This window comes from Mizuhopecten yessoensis, unplaced genomic scaffold (assembly GCF_002113885.1).
Source record: "Mizuhopecten yessoensis strain PY_sf001 unplaced genomic scaffold, ASM211388v2 scaffold10661, whole genome shotgun sequence".
NCBI classification, from domain to species: domain Eukaryota; kingdom Metazoa; phylum Mollusca; class Bivalvia; order Pectinida; family Pectinidae; genus Mizuhopecten; species Mizuhopecten yessoensis.
This window is the reverse complement of record NW_018408658.1, coordinates 218,279-245,937: the sequence shown is the minus strand read 5'-3', so window position 1 is coordinate 245,937 and position 27,659 is coordinate 218,279. Positions and strand designations below refer to the sequence as shown.

The window sequence follows — 27,659 nt, the reverse complement described above, 5'->3', positions numbered from 1 at the left end:
CAACTTTTGAAATATTATTCACGGTATACAAGCAATCTGATTTCGTTCAATAAAATTGCGACACCATAGTTATGGCAAATGTTGTGGGCCGATACTCCACCAGCAAATTCGTCCACCTTTTTACCTGAAAATAGAGTCAGCAATACGACGTCAGGAAACAGAGATCACAAAATGAATACGTTTATGCAGAAAGGCAAACAAAGCAATCATTTACTGCAACCTATTGCGATTTCGTCCATTGATGACTCATCATTGATATTAAAGGCATAAAACAATAAAAATGATTAGTTTAGATATTCAAAATAACATAATGCACAATCATCCCTAAACGTATAAATGATATTCACTATATACCAGTTCTTAAATTGACCATATAAGGGAACGAAATATCAAATACTAATTACACAATGAATACAAGGCTTTATAGATGAGCAAACTGTATAGTACCGCATATAGGACATATTTTAAAGGTTAATTTTGCAATGTGAGTAAATGCATTGCAGCATCATATGATGACAGAATTGAAACTTCTTGTCTGATTTTTCTCAAGTTCCGATCATTTATGAAACGTCAATAACCAAATATTTACAAGTAAATAAGCAGTCCAGTACTTCAAAGATGACTCTATCTTACTCTCATATTTACGTTTGCTCTGCCTACTTTCTTTACGATACAAAGATAATGCAGTACGTCTATAACATCATTTTGGTCAGATAGCAACTGTTATGACGTCATCGATATGCTTCTGAAAACAATAACATACATGCTTCATAAATAAATAGATGAATAAATAAAATGAATGAATGAATAAACAAATGCAAATATTTAGGGACTGAGGGTAGGATAGTGAAATGACGAAATGAAACGTAACGACTCTATCACAATACATAGGTAATAATGTAAAGTTGTAGGTGATCGGCACTAATTTTTTTTATTTATTTTTTATTTATTTTTCAGATTATTAAGTACATTTGTAATAGCTGAAAATATCACACACACTAATCTTGCTTCCACTTTCACACAAACAATTATTGATTGTCATTTTAATATTTTTTTCCAATGTTAACATTTACATTGCATTTGTATAAGGAAAGCAGAAAAGGAAAGGTAAATAAAAAGAAAAATAGACAGAGGATGAAAAAAGACAAGGACAAAACATAGATAGACAGAGAGAGAGACAGAGAGAGACAGAGAGAGATGTCAGGCAATCAGTAGTGAATATCTATATATCTATATGTATGACTAGCATAGGAAAACAGGAGGGAGTAAAGAGCATGTGTTGTCAGCTGCAAATGTCAATATATGTATAGTAATAGCTAAACAAAATATCTTGATGTCTTATGGATAGGAAAAATGGATACAAAACAACTCATATACTAGTGTCCAATAATATTACATATTATAATTGTAAACAGTATTCTTAAAATTGTGTAGTATAGTTGTCCTTGATTGCTATTTTAAGACCATTTATAAAACATTTGTTTGTAGGCATATTGCTGAATAAATATATTGTTTCATAATCAAAATAATTGTACTGTCTATAGGTGTTCTCATTCCATCTTGATTATATAGTCCAACGATAAAAGTCTCCTTATTGTAAATAAAAGGAATCATTAAAGCATCTAATAAAAACTCAAACTTTTGTAACACAACCTGCACCTTAACACATTCCCATAGGGTATGTTCTATTGTTTCACTATCAGTTTTACATAAGTTACAATAAGGACTATCAGCTATTCCTGCCTTAAATAAGAATGAGTTTGTTGTCAAAATGTGTTGATTGATTCTGTATCGAAGCCACTGTAATTTTGAATGATGATCGGCACTTATTGTTATACACCTATTGGATACGTTGATATGGCTGCAACAATAACACATGCCTTAATCGTCTTTATTCTCTCAACTATTTCAACGTATGTGATACGACCAGAACATTATTTACTTAACCGTGCATCATTGCTTGTGTAAGATAACATAACATTCTTCATGATACTCGTTCAATACTGAAATATCGATTGCACTGGATATGGTGATGAAATGAGCGATTGTATCTTCTGCAGTTCCGGTACGCGACGTGCACAGACAAGGTGCTGATGTGTATTGGAACTCTGTGTGCTGCTATCGCTGGTTGCTTGGCCCCGTTAAACCTATTGGTGTACGGCAAGGTAGCCAATGCGTTGATCCTTAACCAAATGTTCAAAATGTTTGTGTAAGTATAAAACAATACATGTGTTCTTGAAATATTTCCTAGTTAAATAATATTACGATACGAAATGAGTCGTGATGTTACATACAAGTGATATACGTAACATGATATGAAAGTATATAATCAAATATTTATTTAATAAGTGGTTATATTGTTTTATCAGTAATATATATATATATATAAAGAAAACATTGAGAAGTCCTTGTGTTGGAATTAAATATAAAAAATAGAACAAAAGACAGAGATAGCGTCTCTAGGCCTTTCTCGGGTTGATTCCCCGTTCATCAGGAGACTGTTTATTTTGAAAACAGGTATTGTGAGGTCATAGTTGTTTACACAAGAAAGTATGACGTCATCAATAATGCAAAGTCATTATGACGTCACAGAAGGCATACACATAAATCCATGACGTCAACAACAATACAAGCTAAATTGTGACGTTACATTACTTAGACAAATGCATAACTTTATGATCTTACCAACAATAAAAAATACGGGAGATACAAATTGTTTCATTTACGGCAACAATAAAATATGAACAATAATATTTAAAGCACAGCAATTGCTTAAAGCATGACACGTTGAATTTAATGTGAACTATTCAGACTGGGTTTCAACAGTTTCATTAACTCCGACTCCTTAACTTCCCTCTTTATCACATCAGATGAATGCATTTGGTAAATAGGGAACACTTTGAAGTTATTGTTAGCACAGTTATGAATATGTTTGTTCACTTGTAAAAATCTAAGGTCATCATGGATTGTTTGTTGCTTGTGAAGAGTCATTCTTTGACGTAGTTCACGCCCAGTTTGGCCAATATAAAATTCCAAACATTTAACACACACTATAGCATATATAACATTCTTCGACTTACAATTCATACTAGAACGTACAGTGAATTTAAATCCATTTTTGAAAACAAAAGTAGAACCTTCAATAATTATTTTACATGTTCCACATCTGGGCGAATTACATTTAGACACAATAAGTTCAGCTTGATTCGTTTCAAACTTGGAAAAACTCAATAGCCTTTTGAGATTTTTGGGTTGTCTTTTACTATTGATAATTCTATGTTTAGCTAAAACATTTTTCATACGCACGCTAGTTCTCTGCAAGTCATCGATTTTGGTTTTTACAATAGGGTACATAGCAAAATTATGTGGATTGTATGTAGATACAAAAGTAATAATTCCTTGGTCATCGTTGGCTTCTACACGGGATGTGAAAGGTCCCTTCTCTATAGCTCTATTTACACCGCTACGAATAATCTCGTCCGGATAATGCTGCGACTTCAGGAAAAACATTAGTTCTTTAAGTCGCACATCCAGCATATTGGGGTCACTTACAATTGTCACAATTCTAGATGCGAGATTAAAAGGTATATTAATTTTAATATGTTTAGTATGATTTGAATAAAAATCTAAGTAATTATGAGCATCAGTAGGCTTTGAATACAAATCAGTTGCAATATTATTATTTTCTAATTTAACTAAAACATCCAAAAAGGGTAAAACATGTTCATCCATTTCCATTGTGTAGCGTATAGCCGGATGCAGAGAATTAATTTCCTCACTTAATTTGTCAATACACATATCAGAAGGCCATACAATAAAACAATCATCTAAAAATCTAAAAAAAAATGTTTTGTACATATTCTGAAAACACTTTCCCATATATACATTCTATATTGTTGTAGAGTTTCTCTTCCAAATAACCTAACACAAGTGTTGCATAGGTAGGTGCCATTTTTGTACCCATGGCCGTTCCGTTTATTTGTTGGTAGTGATTGCCATCAAAATAAAGGACATTTCTTTTCAAAATAACTTCTAAGGACTTGATAGTAAATTCATGAGAAAAACGATTATCAATCTTATCTGGATGTTTCTTAAGCCAATGCAAAATAGCTTCAATTCCTAAATCGTGTGGAATATTTGTATATAAGCTGACGACGTCAAAAGATACAAGTTTAGAATTGAGAGGAACAGATTTTGGCAAATGTTTGTTATATATATATATATAAATTATGTAGGTATGGCAGAGTGCATAGCATTACACATGTAGTAGGTTAATTAGGCCGATGCTTTGACCTTCGACATGCAGCAGCATATCCTCCATACCGTTTTACCAAGTGTATCCAAAGTCACGATGCAGGTACACTACATGAAGGTTAAGTGGAATGTACAGAAATAAGTCACTGTGATGTATGCTTTGCCCTCTGACTTAAATCATTAAAACAGATTTTCCGGAGCATATCTCATTTATTTTTCCACCAGGAGTTATCAAATTTATTATGCACGTACTCCTTTAAATCGTGAAGTTAGGAGTACAATTGTGGGTCACTTTGACTTACGCTTTGAGAATTTGTTCTGTGAACTTATGTTTACCTCTGACAGTAGTCTTTGAGCAAAATGTTATAATCTATATCAGGATAGGATTTACAGTAGGTTGATTCTGAGATGGGTGTTTATATCTATAAATAAAGATTACATTAACGGTGGGGACCTTTGGATAGATTTGCAATACTTTTCCTTGTTAACGTATGCTATATATTTAGCGGAATTACTCAGATATAGAACGTTAAAATCTTATCAGTATATGGTGTGTTTAAAACTTAAAATTATTTCTTCATAAGTTCTGGAGGTACAACAAATAATCACTGAAATCTTTATCAATTCATTTTTAGATCAAATTTGAATGGAACTTTCCCGCCGGACAACTTTACAGTACCCAACGGAATGACGTTTGGTGAACTGAAAGAGTACGAAGGAATTTTTGATATAACACGAGGATACGCCGTTTGGTTCTGTCTGTTCGCTGTGTGTGTGTTTATCTTTGGCTTTGTGTCAGTGATGTGTTACAGCGCTACAGCAGAACACCAGATCTATACGATTCGACAGCAGTTCTTCCAGTCAATAATGAGACAGGGAATCAGCTGGTTTGACATGCATGACAGTGGGGAGTTGAGCTCCGTGTTCAATCAGTAAGTACTTTCACTGTAAAATGGTCAAACAGTAAGTATAATAACTTTACAATGTTCATGATAAGTGTACATATTTTACAAGGTTCACACAGTAAGTATAATAACTTTACAATATTCATTGTAAGTGTACATACTGTTGAAGGTCACACAGTAAGTATAATAACTTTACCATGTTCACGATAAGTGTACATACTTTACAAGGTTCACACAGTAAGTATAATAACTTTACAATATTCACGGTAAGTGTACATACTGTTCAAGGTCACATAGTAAGTATAATAACTTTACATTGTTCACGGTAAGTGTACATACTTTACAAGGTTCACACAGTAAGTTTAATAACTTTACAATATTCACGGTAAGTGTGCATACTGTACAAGGTCACACAGTAAGTATAATAACTTTACAATATTCACGGTAAGTGTACACACTTAACAATGTCCACACAGTAAGTTTAATAACTTTACAATATTCACGGTAAGTGTACATACTTTACAAGGTTCACATATGTAAAATGTATATACTTGCTGTGTGGAAATGGTCATGTAAGTAAACTTACATTTTAATGTGAGTGTACTTACTTGTCATGTTAGTATACTGACTGCGTAATCCTTGTTATATGGGTGTACCGTCATGAAAGCCTCATGGCAATAGTCCTTTTTAAAGCGAATTTGGAGTTTTATTTAACCAAACAAGGTACACTTGTTATTTATAATTCTTTTATTGTTTCAAATTTCATCTACTATCCTTTAGTCTTGCACTCTTGTTCCATGAAGAGTGTCAGAAAGCTAGAAACGATACAAGAAAGAGCTTTAAGGTTTATACATAATGATCACAACTCATCCTTCAGACACTTACTCTGTATTACCAACCGCGACAGGCTTCATGTAAGGCGTCTGAAGGAAATGTGTTGTGAGGTTTTAAGAATTATAAACAAAAAACATGTCCTGAATATATTTATAATATTGTAAATATCAAGATGTCTAATTATGACTTCAGGACAGAAAATACTGCAGAGGTGCCCAGGGTCAACACTGAAGTATTGACATAAATCGTTTGCTTTTGAGGGCGCCCGGGTGTGGAACAGTCTCCCAAATGACTTCCGAAAAGTTGAAAACTTCAAAGAATTCAGGAGGCTGGTCCATTCCTGGGATGGACCCATCTACCTTTGCAATATCTGCAAAGAGTGATACTTCATACTGTGCCCTGGTTTCCTCAGCCACCTGACATTTTGGATTTTGTGATACTTTTAAGGTCTTATTTCATTTCTTATATGTTTTAATTCTATCCTGTATTTTTGCAGCATCTTATTTGTATTTTAATTCCATATATTCTAAAATATTTATTTTTTTACAAAACTTGATACATTTTGTGAATTGATTTCGGTATCATTTTTATTTCACACTATAATAGTGTATATTCTGTCATTTTTTTCCCTAAGTCCTAAGTAATTCTTGTGTGATATACAAGTATTCATTCACTATTTGCTATGTCTATTATTTACTTATTCTGAATACTACTTATCTGTGATCACATTTAATGCTTTTCATATATTACCACTATTTTTAAATATTTATTGTTCCAAAAGGGTCATATTCCAGGGGCCTTCGTAGGTAGGGGACTCCCAATCACAAATAAACCTGGGATATGGATACCTGTTTTTCTGTGATGATTATAACCGTTTTTTTATTAATATATGTGATTATCTCCCTTTACTTGTAATATAATATGTTATTGTTATTTTACAATTTTTTTTGCAATAATAGCTCTCAAGAGCTAATGTTCTTTCTTTACCTGTATGCGACGTTAAATGAAGATTCTTGTTTCTTGTATCTTGTATCCTGTATCCATACGATGAAATATTAAATGCCGTTCCTCAGCAAACTTTGTCATAGGGTTATATTGTATTAATTGTTGTTGAATTATTTTTGGAATTTGAACGTGTATTTAAGCGTCTGCAATTTAATTAATCTGACAGTTTCTTTTTGTTGTTTATCATAGGGATATTCATTTGATATCAGATGGTATCGGCGACAAGTTTGCTACCATGCTTCAGTGGTTTACTACGTTTGTAGCTGCTTATATTATTGCGTTTCTGTCGGGTTGGAAACTTGCTCTGGCGACGGTTGGCTTCTATCCAGTTATCATGGTAACTGGGGGATCCTTAGTTAGGGTAGGTACATTTTATAATAAGGAAATGCGTATCTTGAAGTACGTTAATGTACATTTTGTTGTATGGTAGGTACCTTTTGTAGTGAGGTATGCATATTTTGACCACATTTTTATTGTAACATAGGTCATGGGAAATTTGGCCAAAGAAGAATATAAGTCGTATTCTAGGGCAGGTTCCGTAGCAGAGGAGGCCATAGGAAACATAAAAACAGTGATAGCCTTCAACGGACAAAGCAAAGAATGCGCTAGGTAAGACAGGTAGTCTGGCAGGGGAAGTTACTCCCGTAGTTAACAGCTGTTTTTATCATGTGTTTCCAAACTGTTATTACAATGTGTCACCATGCTTATTTGTATTATGAACATACAAGTGTACTTATTGGGTAGGATTAGGAAATACTGTGAGCGTAATTGGTATCTCAGAAATAATAAGAGTCCTGCTTATCTTATAAAAACTATTTGTGAAGAATATTTTTGTGATAAATATTAAACAAATATTCTATAATATTTACATTATTAAACCTTTAGTGAAAATCCTGTAACCTGATTGGCTGAGACAAATTGTTCACTTCATACAGTCACATTCGTTTTATCATTAAGTCAAAAGAAAGGTGGATCCAAACACCCTAGCAACGGGTTACAGTGTGTGTAACAGTGCCAAATAGTCACCGCGCGTACGGTTCGTTTCAGCAGCCATGTTTTTTGCATTGCGATTCATCGCGTATGTAGGTCCACAGTCACTCCAAGTCGCTACCCTGTAATACTCGCCAGTGAATAGGACGTCGGTGTGACGGTAAGATGAGTGAGATTTCCAGGCGCTTCATGCACTATGTAGTCAGGATTAACAATCTACCGTCGTCTCAGGAAGGGAAAAAAATAGCAGGATTTGCAGATGTCAATTTTGTTGATTTGGATAAAATTTTAACGGATGAGGTTTCTAAAATCACACAGGTGATCGTCAATCAAACATGTAATAAGTAGTTGTGATTAATATGAAAAAAGCGAGGTTTCGAGGGGAGTGAAACACAGGGACACCATCACTGATGATGATATTAGGAAGCTCTTCGGTAACCCGATCGTCGATTTCATCATTTAAATTATTTTCTAACGACCATGACATTTCGCAGTGTTTATAATCCTATCGTTTATTGTCTCGGATGACAGTGATACCCTTCGGGTGACTTTAGACACTGTCACCCTCTAAGGAACGTAGTATTCATAAATTCACTTCACTAGAAGATTTAATGCGTATTTGTTATTGAATTAAGACCCCTGCAGGTGCTACAAAAGAATTATTTATTTAAGTTATCCCTAAAACATTCCCTGATCAAGGTTGATGTTCCTTGAGCCCACTGGTACAGCAGCAACCTATCTCTATGTCTAACTCCTTATGTTTCAGGCACGGTAGTCACCTATCCCATGATAAATAAATAAAATGAATATACAACATTTGATATAGCGCCCTATCTCGCTAGAATAAGCCACTCTAAAGCGCTTTACAGTTCATAGATATACAATTTATACTAACAATACAATTAATATATACATTAATCAATACATTTTGAGGAATTTGCACGAGCTACCTTATCAGGCGCTAACTACTAGTCCTATGCCGACTGGCTAATATCTCCCTATGGGTGTAAGCCTGCGTGTGTGCTGGAGATGTATTGTGTTTAACGCCTGTACTCAAGTTACATTGGTCGTCTATCCAATGATAAGTTTAGCGCATTGATTCTTAAATTTCATTGGTCGTCCATCCAATGATAAGTTTAGCGCCTTGATTCTTAAGTTACATTGGTCGTCCATCCAATGATAAGTTTAGCGCCTTGTCTCCTTAGTTACATTTGTCATCTATCCAATGATAACTTTAGCGCCTTGTCTCATTAGTTACATTGGTCGTCTATCCAATGCTAAGTTTAGCGCCTTGTCTCCTTAGTTACATTGGTCGTCAATCAAATGATAAGTTTAGCACCTTGTCCCCTAAGTTACATTGGTCGTCCATCCAATGATAAGTGTAGCGCCTTGACTCCTTAGTTACATTGGTCAACCATCCAATGATAAGTTTAGCGCCTTGATTCTTAAGTTTCATTGGTCGTCCATCCAATGATAAGTTTAGCGCCTTGACTTCTACGCTACAATGATCGTCTATCCAATGATAAGTTTAGCGCCTTGACTCCTAAGTTACATTGGTCCTCTATCAAATGATAAGTTTAGCGCCTTGACTTCTACGCTACATTGGTCGTCCATCCAATGATAAGTTTAGCATCTTGACTCCTACAATACATTGATCGTCTTTCCAATGATAAGTTTAGCGCCTTGGCTCCTACGCTACCATGATCGTCCATCCAATGATAAGTGTAGCGCCTTGACTCCTTAGTTACATTGGTCGTCCATCCAATGATAAGTTTAGCGCCTTGATTCTTAAGTTTCCTTGGTCGTCCATCCAATGATAAGTTTAGCGCCTTGACTCCTTAGTTACATTGGTCGTCCATCCAATGATAAGTTTAGCGCCTTGATTCTTAAGTTTCCTTGGTCGTCGATCCAATGATAAGTTTAGCGCCTTGACTTCTACGCTACATTGGTCGTCCATCCAATGATGAGTTTAGCGCCTTGACTTCTAAGTTATATAGGTCGTCTATCCAATGATAAGTATAGCACCTTTTCTCCAAATTGACATTAGGCGTCTATCAGATGCAAACTTAAGGGCTTTAACTACTAAGTTCCGTTTGTCGTCTATCCAATTATACCTTTAGCGCATTGACTCCTAATATACAATGAACGTCTATCCATTGATGAGTTTAGCGCCTTGACTTCTAAGTTATATAGGTCGTCTATCCAATGATAAGTTTAGCACCTTTTCTCCAAATTGACATTGGGCGTCTATCAGATGCAAACTTAAGGGCTTTAACTACTAAGTTCCATTTGTCGTCTATCCAATTATACCTTTAGCGCATTGACTCCTAATATACAATGGACGTCTATCCAATGATAAGTTTAGCGCCTTGTCTCCTAATTTACATTGGTGCGAAGATAAGGGCTTTGACTCCTTAGTTACTTTGGTCGTTTCTTCAATGCAAAATATTTGTTCTTTATTTGTCAGGTACAATAGTCGCCTATCCCATGCTAAGTCTAATTATGTCAGGAAAGGTGTCCTGGTAGGACTTAGTGACAGTGTGCTTTGGCTGTTAATATTTGGAGTACTCGCTGTTACATTTTGGTACGGAGTCAAACTGGTACAGGATCAGGAAAATGGATTTGATCCAGGAAATACGCTCACGGTAATTTATTTTGGTGCTTTATATAAGTGCAATGGTTTTTCATCAATTGTTGTCTTTCAGAAAGTCTAAATTCTTTATATTTTCTTTTATTGAATTCCCGTAATGATTTCAAACGAATGTCAGGTTCTGATAGAACAAAGTACAAGAACGTGTAGATAATCTAAGATTACATTAAATATGTTTCCAAGAAGCGCATTATTAATACATTGAATACAATAAATAAATTCTTATTGTAACATGCAATGATTGCAGATATTCTTTGTGGTGATATCTGGGTCCCTGTCCCTTGGAAATGCCTTCCCCACTCTCGAGATTCTGACTAATGCCCGTGGTGCTGCACAGAGAGTCTACGAGGTCATTGAACTTACTTCCGAGATAGATCCTGTCTCAACAGAAGGCAAGACACTGGAGAACTTCGAGGGTAACATTGAATTTACTGACGTCTTCTTTGACTACCCTGCCCGTCCAGATACACCGGTGAGCTGCAGTGTATAGTTAGTTTGCTTGTCATAACAAGCGTGCAGCATACAGATGGGGAAATATTCGGTAACCATTACAAATATTATTCTGGTAAAGAAAACTAATATAAAAACGATTAAGACAGATACTTCTGTGCTGGATCGTTTATGCTATTTATAATACAAGCAAGCAATATTTAGATATATTATTAATAGCTTAGATTTATTGTAACAGTTTCTGTAAACAGCACTGCAAATTAAATCTTTTTCCACAAATCACTAACAGTTTTACGACAATCTGGATCATTTCACCAACTACAGTTTTTAAAGCCAGTGCATTTTGGTAAACAATACATTAGACTTGGTAACATTTCGTAGAAAAGTATTCATACCAAATTGACAGGTACTGCAAGGCCTGAGTTTAAAGGTCAGCGTGGGTCAAACAGTGGCGTTGGTTGGATCAAGTGGATGTGGCAAAAGCACAGTGATACAGCTGCTACAGAGGTTCTATGACGCAGACTTTGGCGAGGTAGGTGACATATCTGGTATTTGTGGTCATCTGTTTTATTGAACGTTTGGATATTTTTAGTATCATGCGAAGTGTACTAAAACAGAAGAGTTAGTTCATATTGCTGTTTTTGTTACCTGATAACAGACTAAAATATCCTTGAACTAGAACGACAATGCCGTTGTAATATTTTAGTTACCCAATTGATATCTCAATTATGTTGTGTTAACTGTGTCTCTCTGAATCGAACAACGGAATGCGTAAACATGAGCGCCGTTACTTGACATTTCAAATGATTTTTAACGACACAAGATGGTTAACACTCGTGGTGGACTAATACTGTTCGAGGTTGGCACTGGCATTGAGGCTGATTCCGGCATGATCTCCATTAAAACTAGTTTAAAAATAATTTATCTGATGAAGCAAAGGTATAGGATTTGTGACTGTAGCCAGAGGTTATTTTTCTTACTATATTTCTGAACAATTGATAAACCTAATGGGGATTCGGTCAATTGTGAACTTAGCTTGACTTTCGGTACGACTAAAAATGCATGAATGGGTGCTGCCTTGCATCGTATCTAAAGTAAATAGTTATAGCTACCCACTTATTTCTTCAGTGTTGATTCAACAGGTGTTGCTGGATGGTCATGCAATTAGTACTTTAAAGGTGAACTGGTTGCGAAGACAAATGGGCATTGTTAGTCAGGAGCCAATTCTTTTTGCCACCACAATCGCTGAGAACATCCGGTATGGACGACTCGAGGTCACCATGGAGGAAATCAAGACAACTGCTCGGGAAGCCAATGCTCACGAATTTATATCTGAGTTTCCAGAGGTGAGATCTAACTTACAAGCCAGTATTGCATGTCTCATATGTCATAGATCTGAGCTTCCAAGGGTGGGATCTTACTTACAAATCAGTATGGCATGTATCATATGTCATAGATATGAGCTTCCAAGGGTGGGATCTTACTTACAAGCCAGTATGGCATGTATCATATGTCATAGATATGAGCTTCCAGAGGTGAGATCTAACTTACACGCCAGTATTGCATGTCTCATATGTCATAGGTCTGAGTTTCCAGAGATGAGATCTAACTCACAAGCAAGTCAGACATGCCTCATAAGTCATAGACCTGAGATTTCAGAGGAAAGATATAAATCATAGACCAATTTGGCATATGGGATTGTTCATCGCTGGTTAGATAATTAATGAATTTAATGGCATTTTGGATACATAATTCTTTGGCTATACATTGGTCTTGTTAATAATGATTTCATGATCTAAATGTAAGTATTGATTTAAGTAAGGCTGATGAACAAAGATATGGCGTGTATAACTTTGATGTAATTCATATTAATCTACCTCAGCACTCAAAAATATGGTTTAGTAGTCTGGAAGAATGATATCGACTGATTCCTCAAGAATTCTAATAAATAACTCAATTGTAATTAATTTATTGATGCCTTCTTGGTAGAACTGTAGCTGTGTGTGCTATTAAGAGGTTGTTGAATTGGAAATTTTGTGTATATTAGATAAGTGCTTGTAGATTCAAGCCATATACAGAGTTATTAAAGTTACATGATATAATTTTCGTTATTTATGAGAAATGGAATTTGAGGAAACAACATTACTCTGAGGGTTGGTTGATCAAATTTTAATTGACAATTATAAGTGAGGTTAAAAATAACGATGAAAGCATACGGTTACATTAGGGCTATGAAACATTAGTGGGAGAGAGAGGTGCCCAGATGAGTGGAGGACAGAAGCAAAGAATAGCCATCGCTCGGGCCTTAGTCAGAAACCCCAAGATTTTACTACTCGACGAGGCTACATCAGCTCTAGACAACGAGAGCGAGGCTGTTGTACAGAAAGCGCTCGAGAAAGCTCAGGAGGGACGAACAACCATTGTCATTGCCCACCGCCTGTCAACCATTCGTAATGCAGATATTATCTATGGCATAGATAAGGGGCAAGTTATGGAACAAGGCACACATGATGAGCTAATGCAGGAGGATGGGCTGTATTGTCATCTCGTTAATCAACAGGTATTAAAATACAAGTACCTTCTGTCAGTTGGTAATATATACCGGGGCCTTTAAGTTTTGTTTTGATTCAAAGATACATATTTGATTTACCTGAAATTATTATATAAGGCATTAAATAACTTTGTCGAAGATCGTTTGTCCATTCTTTTTGTAGAAACGAGCAATGGCTGTATTGCCGGTCAACCAATATGTAATGAACTGAAAGTAGCAAAGATAGAGCAGGAAAATTGCCTTCCGAAATATGGAGGTTATTCAGACAAATTTTGAATAACGAATTTGCATGTAGCTTCTAAGTTTAGATTAAATGTCACATTCTAAATAAAACCTTATTATTGTTTGCGAGTTTCAGTCAATTTTTTTTTATGTTATTGTAGTATGGCAAAACAATATTCTTCGGCAAAGTTAAAGAAAATCCTAGCCTAAAATATCCTCCCTGATGCTTTTCATATGCATATTGAAATATTATGTTTATATGAAATAATAGAGGTAAACACCTGTCAAGTTTAGCGAGGATGACACTGCCTAACCAAGATTAATAAAAACTTCAGACACTCCAGAATGGCTTCCACAAGAGCAGTTTTAAAGTAGTATACCAATGTAAATGATGTGTACACAAATAGGGGGAAATATGTAATTTCTCGCAAATGTCATGTTAGAATTTCTTTAATTTGCAAAACTATCTAGAAAAAAAATCTAGGAATTTATTTGGTCAGGGAACCCAAACCGGTTCATCTCTTCCTTGTCTTGTGCTTTGCCTGAAATGGGGTTTATCTAAACATGGCAGGTGGTCGTGTTATATAAGTACCTACATATGCGGTATTATGCCGTAGATATACATTGTATCATGTTTTCGTGTCAATTTTTATTTTAAGGAAAACAAATTTGGTTTTTATCTTAACCTCGTTGCTTCACAACATCTAGGTACAAAATTCGGCGTTTTAGGTACCCACCGAACAGGCTCTCATTCTAAAAACAATATCAATATCATAATTACTTATCGATGAGTGTTTAAAGAGTAAACACTTTGTTTCAGAGTCACCATTCAGACGCAACTGAAGAAGGTATGTCTATTTAATTATGTGACTATCAGGCCGATCTTGTTTTATTCCTTTGCTTGATTGTAAATTATTTCCAGTAAGTTATAATTCACATATCAAATTGTTTTGATGTGTGATGATTATGGTGATTTCTAGTTTGTGATTAAAAACCTTTATACCAAGATTCGGTGAGTGTCCGACTTGCATCAAAGCATGGTACTTTGGTAATACTACGGCTGTCTTTGCTTGTCAGCTGGTGAGTTATCACAATTATGAATGTCATTTGGGTATGTTGGGATATCCTGTAATATTACTTATGTGTTATTATGTAAGCCACTTATGATATACCTTCAATTCGAGCAAAAGTAATGCTGTAGAAATAAACAAATTTGGTAAATGTGACTGAATAATGCTTAAAACAAATATTTCAATCATACTTCAGTGGCTAATGAGCTTAAGTGTGAACTGTTTGATGGCAATGAAGAAGATGACACATTCGTCGACGAGGTTCATCCCCATTCCAGCAACATCCTCATATCACAACAATACAAGAGGAGGGAGTCGATTTTTAATCAGAGGAAGCCGTCGATGTTAGATCAGGATTTGACATCAATGTTAGATCAGAGAAGGGTGTCGTTGTTAAATCAGGGAAATGTTGATGAAAAGGAAGTGGAAACGGTAGTTATTATGTTGTATTGCTTAAGTGACCACTGAAATATAATCAATATTGTATGTGCTACTTTCTCTCAAAACGCATAGCAAATTATTTGCAGACTGGTACAGTGATAAAGAAATTGGCCGGCCGAATAGGTAGCCGCTGTAATAAATAGTAGCATGTAGTAGATTGAAAAATAAAAAAGGAATATATATATAGCAGCTGTTAAGTTAAGTTTTATTCAAGAAAGTTATGTTAATTTTTGCACATGCGGCTTTTATTGAAAGAAGCCATTCTATCGCCGGTTGTAGTAGTTATTCCACGACGGAAGCCGCACTCTTTTGTCTTTGATTAAACTACTCTTACTTTGTCTTGTTCAGATTGAAAATGAAGAAGAAGATGGAGAAGAAGATGTTTCTGAAGTCTCTCTAGGAAAAGTTCTTCGTATGAACTCGCCAGAATGGTATCTACTTTTAGGTGCATGTGTGTGTTCCACATTGGTTGGAACGGCAATGCCAGTTGCGGGCCTCGTTCTGGCAGAGTTTCTTAAAGTAAGTACGTCCAATGTTAGAGTTTTTCTTCGTAGTCTCAGTGTAAGTTAACCCAGTTTCCGATCTTTTCCTAATATAGTTTCTAGCTTAAATACAGTCTGTACTTTCATCTGTTGTCCTAACAGGATTGTTTCTTTCTGTCAAATAGTTGGATCTATGTTCGCGATAGTATACTTGCTATATTATCACTGTTTCAGGTTTTCTCGATACCCAAAGAGGAGCAAACAGACAAAGTTAACCTGTTGCTTGGCTTTGTCATGGCCATCGCCGTCGGCAATGCTGTTCTAAAACTAATTATGGTAAAATTTATTTCCATATTTCTCCTGAATATCCTTTACTTTCTTCTAACTAGTAGCGGCAGACCAGAGTTAACATAGTGTAATGATGAGATTACAAAAACGTATCAACTAGCAATGTTTTATATGTGAGATATTTACTTTTAACCAGAAATTTCAAAGTAATATTACAATACTTCACAATTATTAAGATAATAAGATAATAAAACAAATAAGTCAAATACATGTCCTGCATAAATAAAGAATTTGTCTTTATAAATTTACTCGTACAACTGGTTCTATATCAATTTGTTCAAATAAGCAAATTAAATTCAAAACGATTTGTTAATCTAGTAAAGCAGATGATGTGTATGTGTTTTGTAGAATTGAGATATACTTTTGTATCCCAACAGAGCATATGTTACTCCATAACTGGTTCAAGGTTAACTGCCCGGTTTAGGACGCTTGCATTTAAATCTATAATATGGCAGGTAAGTAAATAAGTTGAAACAAGTGAAACATTTTTTACAGGTTTTAAAGAAAATTCCTCTGCGGTAAAAAAAAACAAATACCAATATCATCAAAAAAATTATCAATATTATAATTTTTTTTATCAAAGTTCTATGTTTGGAATGGCTATGCATCTTGTCTTATGACGAAGGTGTTCCGTGAATTCTGATTGAGCAGTTAATGTCGATACAAAATTTTCTTTTAAACAGGACATTCCATTTTTTGACGATCCCAAGAACCGTGTGGGGGTTCTGACAACCAGACTGGCGCGAGACAGTGGCTTGGTACAGGGGGTAGGTATACACTGTGGTTGTAGCTTGAAATAAATTAGGAAATAAGATGGAGTGGGAAATATTTATTGATATGGTACATGTATCTTAGAAGAGAGGAAATATTAATCATGGTGGAACCTTTCTAGAAGAGAGATTTTAATTCCAATAACGGTTTCTTGGCAGGGAGGATATTTTCAGTGTGATTGTATCTTAGTAGAGAGATGATCATCATTGTGATGGTAACTTGGTAGAGAGATGATCATCATTGTGATGGTAACTTGGTAGAGAGATGATCATCATTGTGATGGTATCTTGGTAGAGAGATGATCATCAGTGTGATAGTATCTTGGTAGAAAGATGATCATCATTGTGATGGTATCTTGGTAGAGAGATGATCATCAGTGTGATAGTATCTTAGAAGAGAGATGATCATCATTGTGATGGTATCTTGGTAGAGAGATGATCATCAGTGTGATGGTAACTTGGTACAGGGGAGATGTTCATTTTGACCTCCGCGGTATGCCTTGGTTAGGTTTTCATTGTAATTGTTAAATAAATAGTTGATACGTATTGTGTTGATAGCTTGGTAGGTATTTATTGAGATGGTAGTTTTGTACACGATAGTTTGTTTCAGAGTATATATCCATGATGCTTATAGCTTGGCACGGGAATGAGAAAAAACAATATGAATGAGTTGCCGTTGAATTATTAATGTTGTAAGTTTACGCGTATCTATCAGCAGTATGAAGAACCTGTCATAAACGAACTTAATAATACATGCAGTTCAAATGTTATTAAAAAAATCATATCTTCTCATTTTTATCCAGGCTGCAGGCAACAAGCTTGGAGCAGTCATGGAGTCTCTAGCAACTGTTACCGCCGCTCTGATCATTGCATTCATATACAGCTGGAAGTTGACCCTCGTGATCTTTGCATTTATGCCGTTAACGGTTTTGTCAGGTGTTATGCATGTTAAAATGTTGAGAGGCTTTTCTAAGGGAAATAAAACTGTCACTGAAGAAGCAGGTAAGGTAAATACAATGGATTGCAGAAATGAAACTACAACAACATTTCCTGAATAATCAATATATCACAATATTCAATAAACAAGTTCGCAAGTTACCATTGTCAATGAATTATGATAGTTAATGCACTCCAATAACCTTCGCATCTAATTGCCAATGTATCAAGGATGTCAATACATTAAAACACTAATTACATAGCACAAGTTATGGCATCTCAGTGGTAAAATACATCACCATATTTATAACATTTACAATTGCATATAGTTGTAGTTAATGTTGTGTTTAATTATGCCACATGGGTAGCTGATGTCAAAAACTTAAAATGATTCCTTTGAAGGTTCTTAAAGCCACTTTCACACCAGTTAAATTGAAAAGCCTGGACCAATATTTGGCAGGTCATTACAGTAACACTAGGTATTTTTTCAATCAGTTGTAAGTAACAATAATTAGGAATTGTTCTAATAATTAGATCGTGATCCTTGTTGAGAGTCAAAGATATAATATGGCATTACGCACAACATTGAATAACTAGTGAGTCACACATTTCCTTTACTTTAATGCAAAAATACTTCTCGAATTTGTAAAAGTTGAAATTACGCATAAAACAACACACGACTGTTTATTCTTTTAAAATTAAAGACAGTTGTTCTTGAGAGAGCATAATACTTTTTTTTATCTTACAGCTTACAAGTGAGGCCATCAATAACATACGCACAGTAGCCTCCCTTACCCGGGAACAGTCCTTTATTGACAAATATAATGACCTCTTGAACGTCTTTTACGCGTAAGTATGAAGTATTATAACATGACATATGCATGTAAGTTACTGCATCACTATAATCCCTTCAGCTCAAACAGATACGTGTTTCTTTAGCTCTTTTTAAGCATGTATGTTAAGTAATTACCCTGTATTCAATTCGTTGTCCGAAGGGCTTTATTTTGTCTTTGCGTATTGCAGAGTTATCTTCTCTTGGGAGCAGGTATTGGATGTTACGTCATTGGTCTGTGTAAGAAAATTACGTCGTTTTCTCAAAAATTGATGACGTTTCTCCCACAAACAAGTGACGTAACAATCAATATCTGATCCAAAGAGAAGATAACTCTGCAATACGCAAAGACGGAATTGTGTAAATTGTATGCAAGGTATTTCGTGTAAAGTATTAAAATGGTCATGATTTATTTTTACTGTTTCATAATATAATAAAAATAAAAAAATGCATTATGAAAAGTGTGTTTAATAGTAACTTGACTTATCAAAATTTAAATACTTTATTGAAATTTTAGAAATGGTAAAAAACGAAGTGTGCTCCAAGGGGTTATGTATGGTCTATCACAATCAATGATATTCTTTGCCTATGCTGCCACGTTTACGTACGGAGGTTACCTTGTACAGTACGAAAACCTGCCATTTGAAAGTGTGTTTAAGTAAGTAGACAACTTGATTTGTTACACGTACTAGGTCGTTTTTAATGTAAGGATAGCTTTCCTCTGAAACCGCAACTAATTTGACTGGTGTCCCATCGGATCAATTTTCTTCCCACTGTGAAGTAATCCTGTATTATGCCCCGGTCACACATTCAAGGATCGGACGCCGGATAAGTATCATATTTAATCAATGGAAGAATTTCGAAGATACCTAAAGTCGATTACCGTTTTAAATGTTAAAACTTTATTTTTTGACCGTTTCGTATGATTTACGTTGTTTTTTTTTTTGTGAAAGTTGAGTTGATCACAGATTCCGTGCTTGAGCACGGGAGCGGTTTAATAAATACGGGCCCTGAATCTCGGTTGGACAAAAACCTTGTTTTTCAATTCACGTATACACTTGCATTATATTCACTCGACTCCAAATTCTCAATAACACATCACCATTTATTTTAAAGGAAATGTGATAAAAATACTCGAAAACTAGATTGGACAAAAAACTGGTTTTTCAATTGAAGTATACACTTGCATAATATTCACTCGACTCCAAATTCTCAATAACACATCACCATTTATTTTAAAGGAAATGTGATAAAAATACTCGAAAACTGGAAAAGATCATAACGAATAACATTTGAGAGGTTTGAATGCTGTTCTATGATGTATTGGATAGGATTGTACATGTATACATAGGGTTTTACTTATATTTAGTAAACAAAGCACAGCATAGTACATGTATTTTATATCACGGTTAATATCAGAGTTGTAAACTAGTTTTAATTAGATTTATAGATCTTTTTCTTACAGTATACCTCAATGCATCCTCGATATCCAGGGGTTACGCTCACTTTCGCTCTCTTCAACCCTGAAATATGTCATAGCAAAATTGAAGGCACGTTGATAGCTGTTTGATTGGTCTTTGCTATGACATATTCCAGGGGTGTAGAGAGCAAAAGTGAACGTAACCCCTAGATATCGAGGATAACCTCAATGATCATCCGACTATTTGTGTCTTTAGGGTCTTCACTGCTATCGTTCTTGGTGGCATTACTATCGGACGACAGAGCTCCTATGCACCAGATTACAACAAAGGCAAACTGGCTGCATCTCGCCTATTCCAGTTGATAGAGATGAAAGCAACAATAGACACAGCGAGTGAGGAGGGTAGCGTTATGGTGAGTAGCATTGTATTACACACAATAGATACAGCGAGTGAGGAGGGTTATGGTGAGTAGCATTGTATTACACACTATAGATACAGCGAGTGAGGAGGGTAACGTTATGGTGAGTAGAATTGTATTACACACAAAAGATACAGCGAGTGAGGAGGGTAACGTTATGGTCAGTAGCATTGTATTACACACAATAGATACAGCGAGTGAGGAGGGTTATGGTGAGGAGCATTGTATTACACACTATAGACACAGCGAGTGAGGAGGGTAGCGCACACAAAAGATACAGCGAGTGAGGAGGGTAACGTGATGGTGAGTAGCATTGTATTACAGACAATAGACACAGCGAGTGAGGAAGGGAGCGTTATGGTGAGTAGCATTGTATTCCACTCAATAGATATACAGCGAGTGCGGAGGGTAGCGTTATGGTGAGTAGCACTTTATTACACACAATAGATACAGCGAGGGAGGCGGGGCATGGTGAGGAGCATTGCATTACACACAATAGAGACAGCGAGTGAGGAGGGTAGCGTTATGATGAGTAGCATTGTATTACACACACTAGATACAGCGAGTGAGGTGGGTAGCGTTATGGTGAGAAGCATTGTATTACACATAATAGACACAGCGAGAGAGGAGGGGTATGGTGAGTAGCTTTGTATTCCACACAATAGATACAGCTAGTGAGGGGGGTAACGTTATGGTGAGTAGAATTGTATTACACAAAAAAGATACAGCGAGTGAGGAGGTTAACGTTATGGTCAGTAGCATTGTATTAAACACAATAGATACAGCGAGGGAGAAGGGTCATGGTGAGTAGCATTGCATGACACACAATAGATACAGCGAGTGAGGGGGGTAGCGTTATGGTGAGTAGCAGTGGATTAAACACAATAGACACAGCGAGTGAGAAGGGTAACATTATGGTGAGTAGCATTGTATTACCCACAATAGACACAGCGAGTGAGGAGGGTAGCGTGGTGGTGAGTAGCATTGTATTACACACTATAGATACAGCGAGTGAGGTGGGTAGCGTTATGGTTAGAAGCATTGTATTACACACAATAGATATAGCGGGTGAGAAGAGTAACGTTATGGTGAGGAGCATTGTATTACACACTATAGACACAGCGAGTGAGGAGGGTTATGGTGAGGAGCATTGTATTACACACTATAGATACAGCGAGGGAGGAGGGTCGTGGTGAGGAGCATTGCATTACACACAATAGAGACAGCGAGTGAGGAGGGTAGCGTGATTGTGAGTAGCATTGTATTACACACTATAGACACAGCGAGTGAGGAGGGTAGCGTGAAGGTGAGTATCATTGTATTACACACAATAGATATAGCGGGTGAGAAGAGTAACGTTATGGTGAGTAACATTGTATTTCACTCAATAGATATACTGCGAGTGAGGAGGGTAGCGTTATTGTGAGTAGCATTGTATTACACACTACAGATACAGCGAGTGAGGAGGGTAACGGTATGGTCAGTAGCATTGTATTACACACAGTAGATACAGCGAGTGAGGAGGGTTATGGTGAGGAGCATTGTATTACACACAATAGACAGAGCGAGTGAGAAGAGTAACGTTAGGGTGAGTAGCATTGTATTACACACTACAGATACAGCGAGTGAGGAGGGTAGCGTGAAGGTGAGTATCATTGTATTACACACAATAGACAGAGCGAGTGAGAAGAGTAACGTTAGGGTGAGTAGCATTGTATTACACACACTAGATACAGCGAGTGAGGTGGGTAGCGTTATGGTGAGAAGCATTGGATTACACACAATAGACACAGCGAGTGCGGAGGGTAGCGTTATGGTGAGTAGAATTGTATTACACACAAAAGATACAGCGAGTGAGGGGGGTAGCGTTATGGTGAGTAGCAGTGGATTAAACACAATAGACACAGCGAGTGAGAAGAGTAACGTTTTGGTGAGTAGTATTGTATTTCACTCAATAGATATACTGCGAGTGAGGAGGGTAGCGTTATGGTCAGTAGCATTGTATTAAACACAATAGATACAGCGAGGGAGGGGGGTCATGGTGAGTAGCATTGCATGACACACAATAGATACAGCGAGTGCGGAGGGTAGCGTTATGGTGAGTAGAATTGTATTACACACAAAAGATACAGCGAGTGAGGAGGGTAACGGTATGGTCAGTAGCATTGTATTACACGCAATAGATACAGCGAGGGAGGAGGGTTATGGTGAGTAGCATTGAATTACACACAATAGATACAGCGAGAGAGGAGGGTCATGGTGAGTAGCATTGTATTACACACAATAGACACAGCGAGTGAGAAGAGTAACGTTATGGTGAGTAGCATTGTATTTCACTCAATAGATATACAGCGAGTGAGGAGGGTAGCGTTATGGTGAGTAGCATTGTATTACACACAATAGACACAGCGAGTGAGAAGGGTAACATTATGGTGAGTAGCATTGTATTACACACAATAGATACAGCGAGTGAGGAGGGTAGCGTTATGGTGAGTAGCATTGTATAAATAAAGGATCTTACATGAGTTTCCATTTCATATGAGATTAATGAAACGAGTCTAAGAATTTTTCAACTTGTCTAACCTCAGCTGAAATGAAAAATCCTTGACGAGTTTCATAAATTTCATATGAAATGAAAACGAGTGTAACATCCTTTTTATCACATAATCAAGAATTGTGGTATTTATACGTGTAAAACCACAATTTTCATGCAACCTTGAAATGTAAAAAACTGCCATTTTGACTCCAGTGCGTAAGTCTGTGACGTCATGTACTTGTACTAGGCATGACGTCACAATTGAAACTAACAACCAATCACAAGGCACAAAGGTCAAACTACATGGGTTAATACGCAAAATAATATGACATGGGTATATTTACTGGATAACAGTACATTATGTGATAAATGGTGTTTAGACATGCAACCTAATCAATCTTTTAGATAATCTCTTTAATGATGCAATTTAACAGTTGATCTGGTGAAAATCTATCATTAGAAAGTTGAACATTCGTTGATGTATTGCTTGTTCTAGCCCGTTAAGATGTGTTGATCTGAATTGGAATATTCTAACAAAGATTTGTGCTTTATTACAAATATCAAACCCTGATCAAATCAACTGCAGTCTGACCTGCTATTCATCGGACAGCCCTAGTTGGGTGATATTCTTTCACAAGAAATAGATATATAAGGCCTAACCTAAGGTTTGGTTTGTTTGTGTTTTACGTCCTATTAACAGCTATGGTCATTTAAAGAAGTGCTAGGTTTTGGTGGAGGAGGAAAGCTGGAGTTCCCGGAGAAAAACCACCGACCTGCGGACAGTGCCTGGCGACTGCCCCACGTAGGTCTCGAACCCGCGACCAAGTGGTGGAGGGCTAGCGGTAGTAGAATGTCAGACGCCTTAACCGCTTGGCCACCGCAGCCCTCCTTATCGAAGGCACACTAACATGTATTTACAGGCAAAAAGAATGAGTATTGTCTTTGCGAATATTCTTATTATAAACACTGACATAATGTGACCATGGATGTTACAGGATTTGCCTTTGAAAGAAAAGCAAGTGATTGCTTCCTCTTTTGAACAAGTTGACAAAGAGACTAATATCAAAATTACATGCTATAACGTGAAACTGGATAATTGCAGGGTTCGCATGGACAGTTAAGACAGAACCGTCTTATTTAAATTAACCCAACATGATAAAGATATAGGTTTTGTTTTACATGCAGAATTAACATTTATTATTTCAGAGTGAGTTTCGAGGCAGTATATTACTTGATGACGTTCATTTCCACTACCCAACCAGACCGGAGGTTGAGGTACTGCGTGGGTTATCCATGATTATCCAGCCGGGGGAGACAGTGGCCATTGTGGGCACGAGTGGTTGTGGTAAATCTACTACGGTGCAGCTGCTGGAGAGGTTCTACGACCCGGAGGGAGGATGCATTGTAAGTAATTCATTGATAGTGTCCAACACGTTTTACATTTACCTCAAACAGTAGTAATATTGCTGTCAAATATTTTTCTTTTGGGCAGCGGTTATCAGAATCGCAGAACACTCATATACATTCGACACTTTTATCGTTAAGATTGCAATTACAAAAAAAATAGTTTTAACTTGTGTGACCCTGACGCACTAACCATCAATTATGAGGTCCCAATTGTAGAGTGTCATATCTTCAAATTGTTATTAAACCTATCATATTCCAAAATGTTAATTTGGATTATCTCCCCTCTCACAGCTGGCAGACGGTAACGACATAAAATCTCTGAATCTGAAGTGGTTCCGCAATCAGATAGGCATTGTTTCCCAGGAGCCCTGTCTGTTTGATTGCAGTATTGAAGAAAACATAGCGTACGGAGACAACAGCAGGATTGTACCGATGGATGAAATTATCTCAGCAGCACGAAAAGCCAACATACACCAATTTATTTACAGCCTGCGAGATGTAAGAAATTTTACTGATATAAAGGATTGGTAACTGTTACAAATTACTGATATAATACATATCTGTAACATTATTCCGGAATATCTAATTGATGACGTTTACATGTTACTCCTCTTTTTTATACTTTATCGGGAAACATTTTCAAATTTTCTATCATCTGAACACGACTGGCATCACAAACGTTATTTTCAAAACGATCCTAATGTGACATGGCCTTTAGATTTGTTTTGATTACAATTATAGTAAAAATGATAAAAATTTACATTTTGTTAAAGACTTGACAGGAAAAAGGAGGACTTAGATAATCTTCTTGCTAGTTCCGCAAGTGCCTTCATCACAATATAACAGAAATATATTATGGACGATATTATACATTTTAACCGGGAAAAAAAATGTTATTTAGTAACATTGAAATAAAGCTTTAACATGCAATAAATTCTGTAACATAGGGTTATGACACGAATGTTGGAGATAAGGGGACACAACTCAGCGGAGGGCAAAAACAAAGGGTGGCCATAGCGAGGGCACTTATACGCAACCCCAAAGTGTTGCTCCTAGACGAAGCTACCTCTGCACTCGACGCAGAAAGTGAAAAGGTAAGATGCAGATAATATTGTTAATTTTATATTATCATGAAGAAGTTTTTCTTCTTTTTAACGATGTTTTACAAAAAGAAAAGCAACTGATAATTGTTTTTTTAAACAGGTCGTACAAGAGGCATTGGACAAAGCACGCGCTGGTCGGACATGCATTGTCATTGCGCATCGTCTCTCCACAATCCAAAACTCGGACCGCATCGCCATTCTTCATAAAGGTGAGGTAGTAGAACTCGGCAGTCATTCTGAACTCCTCGCCAAGAAAGGAATTTATTACAAACTCAGCCAGCATAACAACAAAAAAGATTTATAAACAGATGAATGAATGTACCAACCGTTGTGAACAAGTATTGCGTCTACATAGAACTACTTTCTAACAGGAAAGTTTGATGGTTTTTTATTGTTTACGTTGACACCTGAATTAATCATGTTCCAGGTATTTGTTTACACTATATTTTGTTATTGTGACCAGGTACTTGTATATATACTATGTTTTATGATTGTGACCAGGTATTTGTATATATACTATGTTTTGTGATTGTGACCAGGTATTTGTATATATACTATGTTTTGTTATTGTGACCAGGTATTTGTATATATACTATGTTTTGTTATTGTGACCAGGTATTTGTATATATACTATGTTTTGTTATTGTGACCAGGTATGTATATACACTATGGTTTGTGATTGTGACGAGGTATTTGTATAAATACCATATTTTGTGATTGTGACCAGGTATTTGTATATATACTATGTTTTGTTATTGTGACCAGGTATTTGTATACTCAATGTTTTGTTATTGTTACCAGGTATTTGTATACTCAATGTTTTGTTATTGTGACCAGGTATTTGTATACTCAATGTTTTGTTATTGTGACCAGGTATTTGTATACTCAATGACAATGTTTTGTTATTGTGACCAGGTATTTGTATACTCAATGTTTTGTTATTGTGACCAGGTATTTGTATACTCAATGTTTTGTTATTGTGACCAGGTATTTGTATACACTTTGTTTTGTATTAAGACTTTTACTTGTAAACAGTATGTTTTAATATTAGATATTTGTATACGTTATATTTTGTTATTGGACATTTGTATTCGGGATCTTTTGTTATTGGATATTTGTATACGGTATGTTTTGTTGTTAGATATTTGTATACAGGATGTTTTTACTTGATATTTGTATACGGTATGTTTTGTTGTTAGATATTTGTATACAGGATGTTTTGTTATTGGATATGTGTATACGGTATGTTTTGTAGTTAGATATTTGTATTCAGGATCTTTTGTTATTGGATATTTGTATACGGTATGTTTTGTTGTTAGATATTTGTATTCAGGATCTTTTGTTATTGGATATTAGTATACGGTATGTTTTGTTGTTAGATAGTTGTATACAGGATGTTTTGTTATTGGATATTTGTATACTGTATGTTTTGTTTTGAGATATTTGTATACGTTAAGATTTATGATGCGACATTTTTATACAGTATTTTTTTTATTGGACATTTGTGTACATGTTGTATTGTTATACGTTATTTTTATATGTTTTGTTATATGACATGGATAAACGGTATGGCGTGTTACTGGACATTTGTATATGGTATGTTTTGTTATTGGATATTTGTATACTGTATGTTTTGTTGTTAGATATTTGTATACAGGATGCTTTGTTATTGGATATGTGTATACGGGATGTTTTGTAGTTAGATATTTGTCTTCAGGATCTTTTGTTATTGGATATTTGTATACGGGATGTTTTGTTGTTAGATATTTGTATACAGGATGCTTTGTTATTGGATATGTGTATACGGTATGTTTGGTAGTTAGATATTTGTATTCAGGATCTTTTGTTATTGGATATTTGTATACGGGATGTTTTGTTGTTAGATATTTGTATACAGGGTGTTTTCACTGGACATTTTTACACGGTACGTTTTGGATTTGATATTTGAATACAGGATGTTTTTAACTGGACATATGTATACGGTATCTTTTGTTTTATAATATTTGTATAAAGGATGTTTTGTTCTTAGACATT

General features: G+C 35.8%; 1 protein-coding gene across 1 annotated transcript; it reads left to right on the top strand.

Annotated features, from left to right (window-relative positions):
• The first annotated feature begins 2,139 nt into the window (after window positions 1–2,139).
• LOC110461776 (multidrug resistance protein 2-like) lies at window positions 2,140–26,102 on the top strand. The gene is made up of 23 exons (XM_021515429.1): window positions 2,140–2,209; window positions 4,890–5,186; window positions 7,188–7,359; window positions 7,483–7,607; window positions 10,456–10,633; window positions 10,886–11,110; window positions 11,495–11,620; window positions 12,231–12,434; window positions 13,316–13,648; window positions 14,682–14,709; window positions 15,128–15,363; window positions 15,721–15,891; window positions 16,089–16,190; window positions 16,580–16,657; window positions 16,886–16,969; window positions 17,776–17,979; window positions 18,657–18,757; window positions 19,258–19,398; window positions 20,417–20,573; window positions 24,322–24,519; window positions 24,814–25,020; window positions 25,470–25,616; window positions 25,726–26,102. Exons 1-23 carry the CDS (start codon window positions 2,193–2,195, stop codon window positions 25,927–25,929), a joined length of 3,735 nt encoding a protein of 1,244 aa, XP_021371104.1. The 5' UTR covers window positions 2,140–2,192; the 3' UTR covers window positions 25,930–26,102.
• The last annotated feature ends 1,557 nt before the right edge of the window (window positions 26,103–27,659 follow it).

Bases quoted from the DNA above. Each gene is read 5' to 3' on its own strand.
- LOC110461776 (XM_021515429.1), top strand. The intron at 7,360-7,482 runs GTAGGTACATTT...ATTGTAACATAG, and splicing joins CTGGGGGATCCTTAGTTAGG to GTCATGGGAAATTTGGCCAA. The intron at 15,892-16,088 runs GTAAGTACGTCC...TCACTGTTTCAG, and splicing joins TTCTGGCAGAGTTTCTTAAA to GTTTTCTCGATACCCAAAGA.